Raw genomic sequence first — 13,789 nt, forward strand, 5'->3', positions numbered from 1 at the left:
TGAACCCAGGTCTCTCTGACTCCAAAATCATTTTCTTTCTTTTTTTTTTTTTTAAGATTTTATTTATTTTATTGAGAGAGAGAGAGCACAAGAGGGGGGAAGCGGGAGAGGGAGAAGCAGACTCCCTGCCGAGCAGGGAGCCCGATGCGGGACTCGATCCCGGGACTCCAGGATCATGACCTGAGCCGAAGGCAGTTGCTTAACCAACTGAGCCACCCAGGCGCCCCCCAAAATCATTTTCTTAATCACTCAGCTGACCTTCCTCCCACAATAACAGACAGAGCATATCAAAAGCTTGATTCGGGCCTCATATTAAACATTTTACATGAATTCTCTCTTGAGCTTTCATGGATCTGTGAGACAGGCACCATACCCACTTATGTTCCGGATGCACTAACTGAGCTGCGCAGAGAATCCCACTCTGAGATCACACATCAGGGGCGTAAACTCTTCTTTTAGCCCCATCTCCTTGGTGTGCCATCGGGCATTTGTTCTGAATTGGAGTGGATTTCAGAAACGAAGAGGGACTCAGGAGGTCTCTGCAGACTCCGGGCCTTAGTCCGTCAGGGCTGCTATAAAGGAATGCTATAGACTGGGTGGCTTCTAAGCAACACACACTTATTTCTCGTGGTTCTCAAGACTGGAAGTCCAAGTTCAAGGCACCGACAGATTCCATGTCCGGTGGGGATCCACTCCCTGGTTCACAGAGACAGATGTTTTCTCACGATGTCCTCACATGGCAGAAGGGACGAGGGAGGTTTCTGGGGTCTCATAATGGCCTGGTCACCTCCCACCGGCCCCACCTCCTAATACCATCATCTTGGGGGTGGGTGGGATTAAATATGTGAATTGGGGGCAGGACACAAGCATTTCAGTCTCTAGCAAGGTCTAAGAGTGTGAGAAGAGAGAAAGGCAAGAACTCTGCACCATGCATCCCCAGCCCTGGGTTGTGGTCCAGCCTCCCTGGAGAGAAAAGGGGCACCAAGCTCTCTGTTTAGCCTCATCCACCTGTGTCTTGGCTGAGGCTTTATAGGTGTGTGTGTATGTGTGTGTGTGTGTGTGTTCACATGCTTGTGCACCCGCTCAGCCCCCACTCCTTGGCATGGAAATACCTTGCACCCATGGTCACAACAGACACGCACAGAATGAGAATCCCCAGTCACCAGCATCTTTACACAGCCTGATGGACTAGACACAAATCCCACAGCCACACAGACTTTCACCTCCAGACTGCCCGGGACATGCCAGGCATGCGGATTCTTGCCCATGCACACCTATATCCATACAGACATTCTCAGGACCTTTCAGGAGGCTAAGGAGTCTTGCAGACTCTGTTGAATTTGGACTCCCTAAGTCTGCCTGTGGGATTTTATGTGTATGTGCGTGACCATGGGTACCTTTGTGCCTGAAAGTGTGTCCTTGTGCTTCCCAAGGACAATGTAGCCATCTGTCCACTTGCATTCTGTCTCTTTCTGAGTCTGCAGCTCTGCTTGGGGGGGTCTGGATGTGTCTCCCTCCGTGTGTGTGACTCTGTCTGGCTATGACTCCGGCTCGTGGCCGGGTCCTGACCATGTCTGCCCCTCTGTCACTGCTCTATCTGTATGTGCGCTCTCTGCGCTTCTGTCTCTTGTCCAGATCTGTATCCCCGCTGTCCTGTCTGTACCCGCAGCTGTGGTCTGTTGTCTCTGTCTGGACACTGTCTTCTGGCTGCACCTGGTGTCACCTCTGCATCCATCACATGGCTGGGCAAGGACTGCTCCGTATGTGTGCTGTCCCTCTGCACTCCTCAGTTTGTGTCCGAGACGTCGCTCTGTCTGCTGTCTGTCCACCTCCCTGGTTCCCCTGTGTCCGCTCTCCAGCCTGGCTCCCTCTGGTGGTCCTATAGGGAATGGCCAGTGCAGATAGGCCAAAGGAAAGAAGAGTTGAGGAAAGAGGAAGCATTTTAGGCAAATTGTCAATCTTTGGCTGTCCCAGAGAGAGGAAGGCTTGGGTGTGATGTCAGGGACCAGAGGTGCCCTGGCCTGGCAGGACGGTGCTGGGGGTCTAGCCTCCGAGCCCGCCACCCATGCACACCCTACCCTCAGAAGGCTGGGAGGCAGGATGCCTGGGTCTCTCACAGCGGGTGGGGGCGGGGGCCTCCCTCCTGGGACGTCACCCGTCAAACTTCCTCTCCCGGCCACACAGGAAGTTGAGCGGGCTCAGGGCCCAGCCCTGCGCAAGCACAGGCCCCCAGGACCCCTGGGGCAAGGGCCCTGCCGCGGCCGCCGGCGGCCCTGCAGGGACCATGGGATCCAAAGCTGAGTAAGAGCTGCACCCTCCCCGACTCTCTGGACCAAGATTCCCAGAGCAGGCCTGGGCTGGGGCCAGGGGAGCTGGGCCAGGGCAGGCCCGGGAGGGGCCGTGAGGCACAAGGGCAGGTGGCTGGGTCTGGGGCAGGTCTCTCAGTGGGCCTGCAGTGTGAACTCGACTCTCAGGCCACTCTCAGTCCCTCTTCCCCCTCTCTCTCTCCCTTTCTCCTTCCGGCTCTGCCTAAGTCTGTAACTCTGAGCAGGCACCTCTTGGTGTATCAGAGAGATGGGGAACATGGCTTCGGGGGGCCAGCAGGGGACGAGGAGGTGAGAGAAGATTGTGTGGGTCCTTGTGCCCGGGCGCTTGTGTGGGACCGCGTGGGCATGAGGGTGAAGTGCTGGGGGTTCCCGTGTCAGGGTGTCGGGGACTGTGTGTGTCTGCAGCCAGTCCCCATCCTGTCCTCTGCCTCTCTTCAGGTCTCACTGTTGCTCCCCCTGAGTCCAAGTCCCAGCATCCTCTGTGGGGTGGGCAGAGTGGGGGACGAGGGAGCACGGCAGAGAGTGCAGGGCTCACAGAAGTACGAGGGCATGCGGCCCTCCTTGCTCTGATGAGAAATTTGGGGTCAGCCCCTGGGGTACCATGAAGTCTCCCACACAGAGACACATGGGCAGGGCCTCTCGCTCTCAGGAAGAGCGCAGGGATGCGCACATACTGACCCAGCCACACTCGCAGCCATGCAAGAAATTGCGGATGCTATTCATCCTCACGCTGGCTTGGTCGCACACACTCCCACTCCCACTGGACACTGGACAGTCAGGCAGACACGGATAGAATCACAAACACACACACACACCCCTGCATGCTCACACAGGTCATGCACACACACACACACACACCTGAGTGCTCACACCGGTCACGCAGCACATAATCAGACACACGCACACAGTCACGCTCACACTCTGCTCCATACTGCTCAGTCATGCACACACAATCAACACCATTGTTCACACTGCATCACACAACCTATATACACTGCCGCAAGTCACTGAGGGCACCACACGCACTTGCACCTGTCTCACACACACACGCGGAGTTGCAGACACACGTACACATGACCACATACACAGAAGCAAGCCCCTGGACTCGCTAAGCCATGTCCCACATGTCCTGTCCCGCAGAGGAGATCCACCTGCCATGTTCGATTGGTTCTTTGAAGCAGCCTGCCCTGCCTCCCTGCAGGAGGGTGAGTTGGGGTCATCAGGTGGGACTGGGGACATGGAGGACGGGCCTGGGACCCGGAACTTAGAAGCCTGCTCTCCTGCAGATCCCCCCATCCTGCGGCAGTTCCCCCCAGACTTCAGGGACCAGGTATGCAGGCTGGCTCTTTGCTCCCCGGGACCGGGCCAGTCCCCCTAGGGGAAGAGACTGTCTTGGCCAGGGGTGGGGCCCGACCTGGGTGGTCAAGCAGCGTGTGCTTCTCTCCATCCCCAGGAGGCCATGCAGACAGTGCCTAAATTCTGCTTCCCCTTTGATGTGGAAAGGTACGGATGCAAGCAGACACTCAAGGACCACAGGACTCAGAACTCTCAGAGACCCCCAGGATTCAAACAACCAGGGACCCAGGGACTCAGGCACTCAGGGACCCTGACAACTAAGAACCTGTACACCCAGAGCCTCAGACTGGTGGACACAGTACTAGGAGTGTTGGCGGGGGACGGATCAGGGAGCTGGGACCCTCAGGTTTCTGAGAGCCTTTCCCACCTGCAGGGAGCCCCCCAGCCCAGCGGTACAGCATTTCACCTTCGCCCTCACCGACCTGAGCGGCACCCGCCGATTTGGTTTCTGCCACCTCCGGGCTGGTGCCCACAGTTGCCTCTGCATCCTCAGGTGTGGGGTATGGGGCTCTGGGGTGGGGGTGGGAAGGGCCTTGGCCTAGGGGTACTTCATAGAACCTATATCTTCTCCCCACAGCCACCTGCCTTGGTTTGAGGTGTTCTACAAGCTGCTGAACACAGTGGGCGATCTCCTGGCCCAGGACCAAGTGAGACCAGTCCCCCTTCTTATTATTCCTGTGGGAGTCCCAGCCCTACCCTCCCAAGCCCCCAGCCAGGCTCAGAACCCCCAGGCCTGACCTAAGACCCTCGGCTCCTCCCAGACCACTCAGCCCCAGTCAGAATCCCCAACCCACGTCCTGGCTCAGACACCCCGCTCCCACCCAGGTCTCTGAGGTCGAGGAATTTCTTCTAAGCCTGCTGCAGCAGCCCCTGCCTGGGACTCAGGCCTCCATCGAGCTGGTGAGTAGCCCCCAGCTTCTGGGTGACCCCCTCGGGTGGATGGGGAGGCGGCGCCCCAACCCTGAGGACCCCAGCCCTGAGGACCACACAGCCACACCTCTCTCCCAGGGCAACGGAGTGACAGTCTCCAGTGCACAAAGCATCCCTCCCCCTGCTCCCGGGAACAGCAGGCCGGTGAGAACCGGGGACCCTGTTAGGTTGGGCACCCAGGTGAGGCCGACCCCTGACTGATCGGTGCCCCCGCCCATCGCCCCCCACCAGCTTTCCTGCTTCGTAGCCCCCGACTCCGGCCGCCTGCCATCCATTCCTGAGAACGTGAGTGGACACCTGGGAGGGAGTCCTGGGGGCGGGGAGAGGTCCCGAAACCCAGAGGGGCTGTCGGATCCTGCAGTCCCTCGCGCCCAGCGCTTCTCTCCGACCCTCAGAGGAACCTAACGGAGCTGGTGGTGGCGGTGACCGACGAGAACATCGTGGGGCTGTTCGCCGCGCTCCTGGCGGAAAGAAGGGTCCTACTGATCGCCAGCAAGCTGAGCACCGTGAGGCGGGGCCAGCCGGGCCGGGGTGGGGCCAAGGCCTGGCTTCGCCCCTCGGGGGGCGGGACCGCGGGGCGGATTCCTGGCTCTAATTCCACTGGGCGAGACTTGAGGCAAAGTCCTGGCTCTGCCCCTTTGAACATCAGAGTTGAGCTGGATCCTGGCTCCGCCCTTCTGGGGGGGGAATCAGAGTGGGCCGCGCTGTAGTGCCCCCTCTCTGGGAGCGCTTAGTCCAGACACCACCCACTAGGGGCCGAAACAAGACTGGCTCCGCCCCTCTGGAGGGTTGGATCGGGGAGCGCTAAACTGTAGTTTCGTCCCTAAGCGGAGGGCGGAGGTCGCGAGTGCAGGACGAATGCCGGCTCCACCCCTAGCGACCAAGGGAGCTGAATTCTAGCTCCGCCTCCTTGAGGGTGGAGTTACTGGGCTGTTCTACCCCTGAGGGGAGAGATCCGGAGGGTTGCATATTAGCTCCGCCCCCTAAAGGGAGCGACTGGGACCTGCTGAGTGGTGGCCCCACGAGCTCCAAACACTGTAATTTCTCGAATTCTTGGTCTTCACAGGATTCCTAAAGGGATTTGAATTTTCACCTCTTACCCAGTAGTGGGTGGGGAAGGGGCGAGGAGGGGGAGATAGGGACAGGAGACTGGGGACGTGGGAAATGGAGCCGGGAGAGCCACCGTCCAGAAGAGGGTCCTTGAAGCTGGGGAAGGGGGGGAGGCCGGGGGGTGGGGGGAGGTCGGGGGGTGGGGTCCAGGCCTTGACTCCACGGCCCCCTACGTATCCCCAGCTGACATCGTGCGTCCACGCGTCCTGCGCCCTCCTGTACCCCATGCACTGGGAGCACGTACTGATCCCCACGCTGCCGCCGCATCTGCTAGACTACTGCTGGTGAGGGGCGGGGACCGGGGAGCAGCAGAACTTGGGGAAGAGGCCTGGGGTCCTGGAGACTGTGGGGCGGCGCCTGCATGACCCTGTCCCCTCGGTCGTCTGCAGTGCGCCCATGCCCTACCTCATCGGAGTGCACTCCAGTCTCGCCGAGGTGAGTGGGAGCAGACCGGGATCGCAGCGGCGGACGGGATTCCCCTCCTCCTGCATCCCCAAATAACCGCCCCTGCCAGAGATCCTCGGGCTCTGAGCGGCCGTCCCCACCCCCACTCCCCGACGCAGAGAGTGCGGGAGAAAGCCCTGGAGGAGGTCGTGGTGATGAACGTGGACTCCAATACCTTGGAGACGCCCTTCGACGACGTGCAAGCGTTGCCCCCAGACGTGGTCAGTGTGACCCCCTTCTGTGCTCCTGCCGCGCCGAGGAGGCCAAGGCCCCACATCTGCCGGCTCACAGCCTCCCCTTGTCCCCCAGGTGTCCCTGCTGAGGCTTCAGCTAAGGAAGGTTGCGCTGGCGCCGGGGGAAGGGGTGTCCCGTCTCTTCCTCAAAGCCCAGGCCCTGCTCTTCGGGGGTTACCGCGATGCGCTCATCTGCAGCCCGGTGAGCAGCCGGGAGGCCAAGGGAGAGGCCTTGTGGGTCCCTGAAGGATTAATAATAATAATAATAATAATAATTAATGATAATAATACCTAGCCTTTATGGAGTGCTTACTCTGTGCCTCTGTTTGCTCATCTGCAAAATGGGATCCCACTAGTACCCACACAAAAGGGTCATGTGAGTCAGTGAATGGGCATATGCAAAATGTTTGCATAGTGCCTAGCACATCGGGAGCACTCGCTGAATGCTAGGTTTTACTGTCACTATATCTCGTTTAATGCTCACAAGTGTATGATGAGACACATACCATTATGGTCCCATTTTACGTTTGCTGCATAGACATATGATAGAATAAGGGAGATAGCTGGGGTCCAGGAGAGCCACGAAAGTTCAGATGGGAAGTTCAGGGTCTTTCTTCTAGGGCCAGCCTGTGACCTTCAGCGAAGAAGCCTTCTTGGCCCAGAAGCCTGGGGCGCCCCTGCAGGCCTTCCATCGGCGGGCTGTGCACCTGCAGCTGTTCAAACAGGTGCGCCAGAACCGTGAGGGCGGGGCCGAGGCCGGGGGCGGGGCTAGGGCGGGGCTGGAGCTGAAAATCCTGGGTCCCTGGGGGGCGAGCCGGAGCTACCGGGACGGAAGCCCGAGTCCTATAGGGGAGACTAGAGTCGGTCCGGCGGGGTCCCACCCTTCAAGGTCCCCGGGTGGGGGAGGCATGACTGCACTACCGTTTCCCTAAAGATGGGAGCCCCTGACTCCTGGGGGATAAGATCTACTCCCAGGTTCCTGGGGAGATTGAGGTGGGATTAAATCCCTGGGTCCCTAAGGATGGAGCATCCGGGGCGGGAGTGGGTGTACGTGCGGGACTCTGAAAGGGGTGTGTCCCGAGTGTGCACTCCCCTTGCGGGGGAGGAGGCGGGCGGGGACTCCCGGGTTACAGGGACACGGGGGAGAAGTGGAGCCGGATTCCTGGGTTCTTGGGAGGTGGATAGAACTCTAGGGCACATCTGTGCAGGGATGGGTTCTCGGGTCCCTGAAGGTGAGGTCGACTTCTTCCAGGATCACTGAAAGGAGTGGGGAGCCGGTCAGGAGTGTCAGAGTCCGACTTCCGGGTCCCTATGAGGGGCGGGATCTGGTCCCTGACAGGTCCTGACTGGGGTGGCGGGGGAGAGGGTTGGGCTTCTGGCTTCCTGAGGTGGCTCCAGACTCCCGAGTCCTAGGGGTGAGTCCCTGGAGGGGCCAGGGATGGCTTCTGCATGGGTAGGGCCAGCAGAATCCTGAGTCCTCGAATTCAGATGTGTTGGTGGCAGCCCTTTCTGACCCTTCGCCCACCCCCAGTTCATCGAAGGCCGACTGGAGAAGCTGAACACAGGAGAGGGCTTCTCAGATCTCTTCGAGCAGGAGATCACCTGCAGCGACGCCGCCTCAGGTGAGCCCTGTGCCTAGGCCGGAACCCCCGCCCCACCAGTACCCCAGCCTCAGCCCACCAGCCATGACCAGCTCTCCTCATTGCAGGCACTCTTCGCTCCTACCAGCTCTGGGCAGACAACCTAAAGGTAGTAACACCGAACACTTGTTTAGTGTTTATTATTGGATTAACTTAGCTCCGGAACAGTCTCCAGGGTCATCATTATGCACATTTATAGACAGAAGTGAAGAAATTGAGACTTGGCTAGGGAGAGGGGCTTGTCCAGCATCACACAGCTGGGGTGGGGAGGGGGAGTCTGGGGTAACCCCAGGGTAGCAAGTCTCTCTCCCTTGCCATTCTCTCTCCCCAGAAAGGTGGTGGTGCCCTCCTGCATTCGGTCAAGGCCAAGACCCAACCAGCTGTCAAAAACATGTACCGCTCGGTGAGGCTACATTAGATAGGCCACTTACTGGGGTGACAAAGACAAGGGGACAAGGCACATTTCAAACCCTCATGGGGACAGGACATTTTAACCCCCCATTTAAAGTGCAAACATTTTTATCAGAACCGAACCAGCGTTAAACCATTAACAAGTCTTCCGGCTTTTATTCTCCATTTACCTACTCATTTTTGTCAGGATCATTGCTTCCCTATTTGAAAGTGACAACCCAGATTCGTTGGTGAACATGTTTTGTCCTCAGACATTACAGTCCCAGAAGTTTCCTGTGGTCAACGTCTGCAGCTCCAAACTTAGATTTTATTCGGTTGCCTGGCTTTTGAATGCTGATACATTTTTACAATGTTCCGTTTTTGCCACTCCCCATTTCATTCAGTGGTTATGGTCCCCTAGGAATACTCCTTTTGCATTAGGCAAGGGGTGAGTTTGTGTTGACTTCTTACGTGGTGCATGGAAAACCGTGACCATCTGTGAGGCACAAACGTGAACAGATGGCAAGACAGTTGTCCTGCGGGATGGAGAGCTGAGTTCTCAAATGCTCAGGGTCAAATCACCGTGGAATCTAATTCTCTTTTGGCTCCTCCATAGGCCAAGAGCGGCTTGAAGGGTGTGCAGAGCCTTCTGACGTACAAGGTAAGACCAGTGGCCAATGGCTGGGGCAATGAAGAAGGGGCTCCTGGCTTACCCACCCTCTTCTTAGGATGGGAACTCTGGCCTGCAAAGGGGGGGGTCCCTGAGAGCCCTGTCCCTAACCAGCCGCTCAGATCGTCTGCAGCAGCGCCTGCCTATCACCCAGCACTTTGGAAAGGTAAGTGTGTCCCCCCGCACACACACACACACCCCACCGCAAATGCTCACACCTGGAATTACCACCTAGTCCTCCTCCCATTCTGTCTCCACCCAGACATCTCACTCACCTGCTCACCTACCCCAGTATGTGGTGCCCACTTAACACTCACCCTCCTCCAGAAACCCGATTCTGTAGTTCCTGAAGCCCCGCCCTCCAAATCTGTCCTTTGCAGAACCGGCCCCTTCGCCCCAGCAGGAGAAGGCGGCTGGAGGAGAGACCTTCTGTGTCCCTAGAGGAGGGGTAAGGCTCAAAGGCTGGGGAGGCGGCAATGTTGGAAGTGGGAGGCCAGGACTGATGGGGAGGATGGTCCCTAAACTCAAGAACCTCCAGAGCAGTCCAATCAGGACCGGGGGTCTTGGGCAGACATCTGAGGCTGCCCATCCTTACCCAGGGCACCTGCTCTGAGCCCTGAGGATGCCCGGGACCCATGCGCAGAGGAAGCTCTTGACAACAGTTTCCTGGGGTCCGGAGAAGAACTGGATTTGCTGAGTGAGATTCTGGACAGTCTGAGCATGGGAGCCAGCAGGACGGGCAGCCTGCGGCCCAGCCAGAGCTTGGACTGCTGCCACAGAGGGGACCCGGACAGCTGCTTCAGCTTGGTGAGAGCCCCTAGTCCTCCCCCACTGGCCCATCTGACTTCCCAGCCCCTACAGCATCTGAAGGCCAGCAACTTGCCCATCTCCCCACCCCTACCCAGCCTGACATACCAGGAAGATCAAGATGGCAACCAGACGAGGAAAAACCACCAGAGCCTCAGCCCCTGTCCCTACCTGCCGACCTGCCATCTCTGCAAACCCTCCAGCCTTTGGATGCCATGACCTCCTCAAAGGACCCTACTTCCCGGCCAGCCTTGGAGGCCAGCCAAGAAATCATCCTTCCACCCCCATCCTCACCAGCTTCTGCGGACCCAAGCAGCCAAGGGGACCCTGAGTCCCGTCTTCTAATCCTACATCTCTCCCCTTCCCCCAAGGCAGCTGAAGATCCCAGAGCCCAGGAAAGCCCCTGTGCCCAGCTCTCCACAGCACCCACCCACTCCAGCCCTCCAGAAAGCCCCCAACTTCTGGTCCCCACAAAGCCCAACTTGGATATTACCTGGACATCCCAACCCCTTGATTCTTCCTCAGATCCTGGTTCCCCAGAGAACCCCAGATCCCAGCCCTCTGAGGTCCTGCTGGCAGAGGATGCTCACTTCCAGCTCCCGGAGGGGCCGGGAGCCCTCAGATCCCCTGCTGCACCTGCCAACGACTGGCTGGAGCCCCAGGCTAGGAGCCGGCCCAGAGTCACTGAGCTTAAAAAGTGTTTTGAAGGTTAAGAATCTGGGTCCTGTAGGAGACCACAATCCTTCAATAAAGCACAAGAACCCAAAGCTGGTTTTCCTGGTGAGTTTATCTGGGGGCCCTCTCTCTGCTCAGAAACGTACCCCATCCACTACCTTCCTCCTGGGGCAGCCTCCAGCTGGCTCTCAGGTGCAGCTGGAAGCCCCTCCCTTCCAGGAAGCCCTCCCAGCCCTAGGATCCTTGCAACCTTACAATTCATCTCTCAACAGCCTGTGAGTCCTGAGTTTGTTCCCTCCATCTAGACTAATTCCTGCCCCCATCAGCTCAAGAAGAAAAAGGTTTTATTACATCTCACTGCTGACTGCATGTATATATATAAAATGTGAGCAGCACACTCTTCCTCACCCTCAGGGACAGAGTCTTTAAAGCACCTTCTTCCCTTCTATTCTTAAGCACTGGCTAGGTTTGACTGCCCAGAGAGGGCTCTGCCTTCCCCCAAGGTCACACAGCAAGGCAGATGGATAGAAAAGGAGACCTAGATGGGCAGGCAGCCCCGCACTGTCTCCTTGGAGTCCTGGGGAGCCCGGGCCTCGGCTGCATGGTTGAACTGAAAGAAAGGAGAGGATTTGTCGGGCCTGTGTGGCAGCAGGACAGACGGCCGAGCGGAGATGGGGCAGCAAGCGCGGAGGCGGGCCCCCAGCCCCGGCACCCCCAACTGCAGGCAGAGTCAAGCAGAGGCGGCATGCTTCACCGAGCCTGCCAGGCAGGTGCCCCGTGGCCCCCCCAAGTCCTCCTGGACCATCAGAGGCTGTTGTCTTGGTGGCAGCTGCTGTGTGTGAGCGAGCACTGGGTGGTCCTAGGCAGTTGTGGCAGCTGCAGCAGGCCCCAGCGTTCAGATGAGCCGCTCCTCAGGCGGCAGCTTGAGGTTGGGGGGCGGCGGCACGCGGGCACCCACCTGCTCCTCGCTGCTGGGCCGGTAGGTGCCCTCTGTCTGCCTCTTCTCACGCAGTTTTCGCACCAGCAACACCAGCCCCACGGCCAGAAGCAGGGCGGCCAGGAGGGAGAAGACCACAATGATGGCAGTGATGGCAGCCTGAGACTGCAGTAGAGGGGACAGGTTGCCCACCTGAGCCAGGAGATTCTGTCCACCCTCACCTGAGAAGCATCCAGGGCTCCTAATGCCCCCCCCCCCACCAACCTCCCACCCCACAACGCCTGCCATTTTTGGGGGTATGGTACCTCCATCCAGGATTCCCGATTCCCATCAATCACATGTGGGGCTCCCAGGCTCCCACCTGCCATGCCTGGGATCCCCCTCCCAAGCACCTGCCACCTCTGGGAGTCTGGGCCCCTTCACCTGCTTCATGTGGGATACCTGAGTAACATTGCTGTTGCCCTCCTCCTGCATAAAACCCCAACTCACCAGGGCCCCATTGGAGCCAGAGCCTGGGTCAGAGGGTGTAATGGTGCCGTTCTCATTTATAGGGGGGTCCAGCGCTGTGAGGGGGGGCGGGTAGAGAGGACAAATTAATCCTTATCTATCCTTCCCATCTTGGCACAAATGCACCTTCCTTGGGCATCTCTCAGTTAGAACTCTGCTTTTCTGAGTCTTCCATTCTGGTAGAGACTGTGGGTGCCCTGCATGCAGGGGCTGGCCCAGTCGTTTCTGCTCCTTTAGCCACCCCCAACCCAGCAAAGCCCAGCAGTGAGCAATCAGCCTACAGTAGTTTGCAGTTTGTGCTGAGTTGGGGTCTGCTATAATGGATGGTGTCTGGAAGCCGGACCCTGCCCTCCCCCCACCACCTCTCCAGCCCTCCCTCGGCCCTTAGGGATCTGGGTGGATCCTGCGTTTCCCTGGAGTGTCTGACTCACACCTCCCCCCCAGGCTCCAGAAACTGAAATAGAAGGACTAAATGGTTGGGTCCACACCTATGACCAGCCTGGTCAACCTGGGATCAGAGGCCTCCGCCCAGGCAGGCCTCCTCCTGGCTCCCAGTCCGCTCAAAACACTTCAACCACACTGAGACTCAGGTACACAGGCTCCTCTCCCCAGCCCACAATTCCGCCTTCCTCAGGAACTCAGGAATTCTACACCAACTCCAATCGTCCAAGGAAGCCCCTACCCCTGACCGACCCTGTAGACTCCTCTCAAGGTATCCCATGACCGCTCCCCAGTTCTTGACCTCTCCAGGGCCCAGGTAACCCGCGCTTCTAAGCCCCGCCCCGCGCCCCCCCAACCTCTAGCCGGTACCTACTTTGCCCCCAGGCCCGGCCCCAGCGGGCCGGCAGCAGCGGCAGGCCGAGCGCCAGAAGCAGCCCCAGGCCGGGGCTCGCCATGGGCCGGGCGACGGGCTGGTGGCACCGGGGACCGGGCTTCTCGCGCGCGCTGCTTCTACCGCATCTCGGGCCGGGGGTACCTGCGAGCCGGCACCTGGGGCGGGAGAAAGAGAGTGGCGTGGGGGAGGGGGCTAGACCCGGGCGCAGGCCCAGGGGAGGGATGACCCGCCCAGGGCACCCCGCAGTCGCGCCCCGCCCCCGCCGCCAGAGGTCAGAGATTAAAGATTAACTCGAGGCGGCGCGTTCCTGGGCTGGGGAAAGGGAAGCGGAAGGGGGGAAGGGGTGGCAGACCAAGCCGCGCGTCCTACCTCCCTACCTGGCCCAGCCGTCCTCGACCTTGTTCAGGTTCCCGGTCCGGGTCCCTGGCTCGAACCCTCGGTGCGTCCGTCGGTAGCTCGGACTCCTCCAGCTCCGCCCGCTCACGTGACCCGGAAAGTTTAGTCACTCACCTGGGAGAGGAGCACACTTCCGGCTTGTGCACCTGAGCCTAAGCGAGAGGGCGGAGCCAAACGGGGGTGGGACCGCGCCCGGGACGCACCTGTAACGGGAACCCAACTCTACGATACCGAAGAGTAAAAAGGGGCGCAAGCGCGCAGGTGTAAGAGGGACCTCCCACCTATATTGCGGGCCATCTGTAGGATCGCACAAGTGTGGAGACAAACCGGGCATGGAGACACTGGTGCATGGGGCACGCCCGTCTGGGGCAGGCCCTTAATAAAGACACACCCGTGTGGTACACACCTGCCTAGGAGCCAACCTGTATAGAAGACATTTGCGTGGATATGTAAGAACACCTATGGGAGACATCTGCATTGAATCACATCTATTTGGTGTAGAGCTGAATGGAAGCACACCTGTGTGGAAAAC

General features: G+C 59.0%; 2 protein-coding genes across 6 annotated transcripts; one reads left to right on the top strand and one right to left on the bottom strand.

Annotated features, from left to right (window-relative positions):
* Nucleotides 1-2,173: 2,173 nt before the first annotated feature.
* On the top strand, nt 2,174-10,674 carry DENND1C (DENN domain containing 1C). Of its 3 annotated transcripts, XM_036120649.2 has the most exons (23): nt 2,174-2,301; nt 3,468-3,532; nt 3,614-3,657; nt 3,781-3,830; nt 4,057-4,176; nt 4,261-4,330; nt 4,509-4,583; nt 4,692-4,757; nt 4,845-4,898; nt 5,009-5,119; nt 5,907-6,007; nt 6,113-6,158; nt 6,287-6,388; nt 6,477-6,602; nt 7,021-7,125; nt 7,932-8,022; nt 8,109-8,149; nt 8,372-8,443; nt 9,047-9,091; nt 9,159-9,266; nt 9,481-9,548; nt 9,700-9,907; nt 10,006-10,674. In XM_036120649.2, exons 1-23 carry the CDS (start codon nt 2,285-2,287, stop codon nt 10,618-10,620), a joined length of 2,400 nt encoding a protein of 799 aa, XP_035976542.2. In that variant the 5' UTR covers nt 2,174-2,284; the 3' UTR covers nt 10,621-10,674. The 3 variants fall into 3 exon arrangements, with proteins under 3 accessions (XP_035976542.2, XP_077912852.1, XP_077912860.1); XM_078056726.1 differs by lacking the exon at nt 8,372-8,443; XM_078056734.1 differs by lacking the exon at nt 3,614-3,657 and having other exon boundaries at nt 2,197-2,301.
* On the bottom strand, nt 8,575-13,383 carry CRB3 (crumbs cell polarity complex component 3). Of its 3 annotated transcripts, none has more exons than XM_036120670.2 (5): nt 13,231-13,376; nt 12,841-13,016; nt 12,009-12,082; nt 11,541-11,684; nt 8,575-11,192 (listed from the first exon to the last, which is right to left on the bottom strand). In XM_036120670.2, the coding sequence occupies exons 2-5, from the start codon at nt 12,920-12,922 to the stop codon at nt 11,121-11,123; spliced, it is 372 nt and encodes a 123-aa protein (XP_035976563.2). In that variant the 5' UTR covers nt 12,923-13,016; nt 13,231-13,376; the 3' UTR covers nt 8,575-11,120. The 3 variants fall into 3 exon arrangements, with proteins under 3 accessions (XP_035976563.2, XP_035976562.2, XP_077912896.1); XM_036120669.2 differs by having other exon boundaries at nt 13,239-13,375; XM_078056770.1 differs by having other exon boundaries at nt 8,575-11,684; nt 13,239-13,383.
* Between the last annotated feature and the right edge of the window lie 406 nt (nt 13,384-13,789).

This window comes from Halichoerus grypus, chromosome 1 (assembly GCF_964656455.1).
Source record: "Halichoerus grypus chromosome 1, mHalGry1.hap1.1, whole genome shotgun sequence".
NCBI lineage: Eukaryota > Metazoa > Chordata > Mammalia > Carnivora > Phocidae > Halichoerus > Halichoerus grypus.

Excerpts from the sequence above, each read along its gene's own strand:
- DENND1C (XM_036120649.2), top strand. Across the intron at positions 4,584-4,691 it reads CTCAGGCCTCCATCGAGCTG|GGCAACGGAGTGACAGTCTC; the intron begins GTGAGTAGCCCC and ends CCTCTCTCCCAG. Across the intron at positions 8,444-9,046 it reads TCAAAAACATGTACCGCTCG|GCCAAGAGCGGCTTGAAGGG; the intron begins GTGAGGCTACAT and ends GCTCCTCCATAG.
- CRB3 (XM_036120670.2), bottom strand. The coding sequence starts at position 12,922 with ATGGCGAGCCCCGGCCTGGGGCTGCTTCTGGCGCTCGGCCTGCCGCTG. Across the intron at positions 12,083-12,840 it reads GGGCCGGGCCTGGGGGCAAA|CGCTGGACCCCCCTATAAAT; the intron begins GTAGGTACCGGC and ends CCCCCCTCACAG. Across the intron at positions 11,685-12,008 it reads CTGGCTCCAATGGGGCCCTG|TCTCAGGCTGCCATCACTGC; the intron begins GTGAGTTGGGGT and ends CCTCTACTGCAG.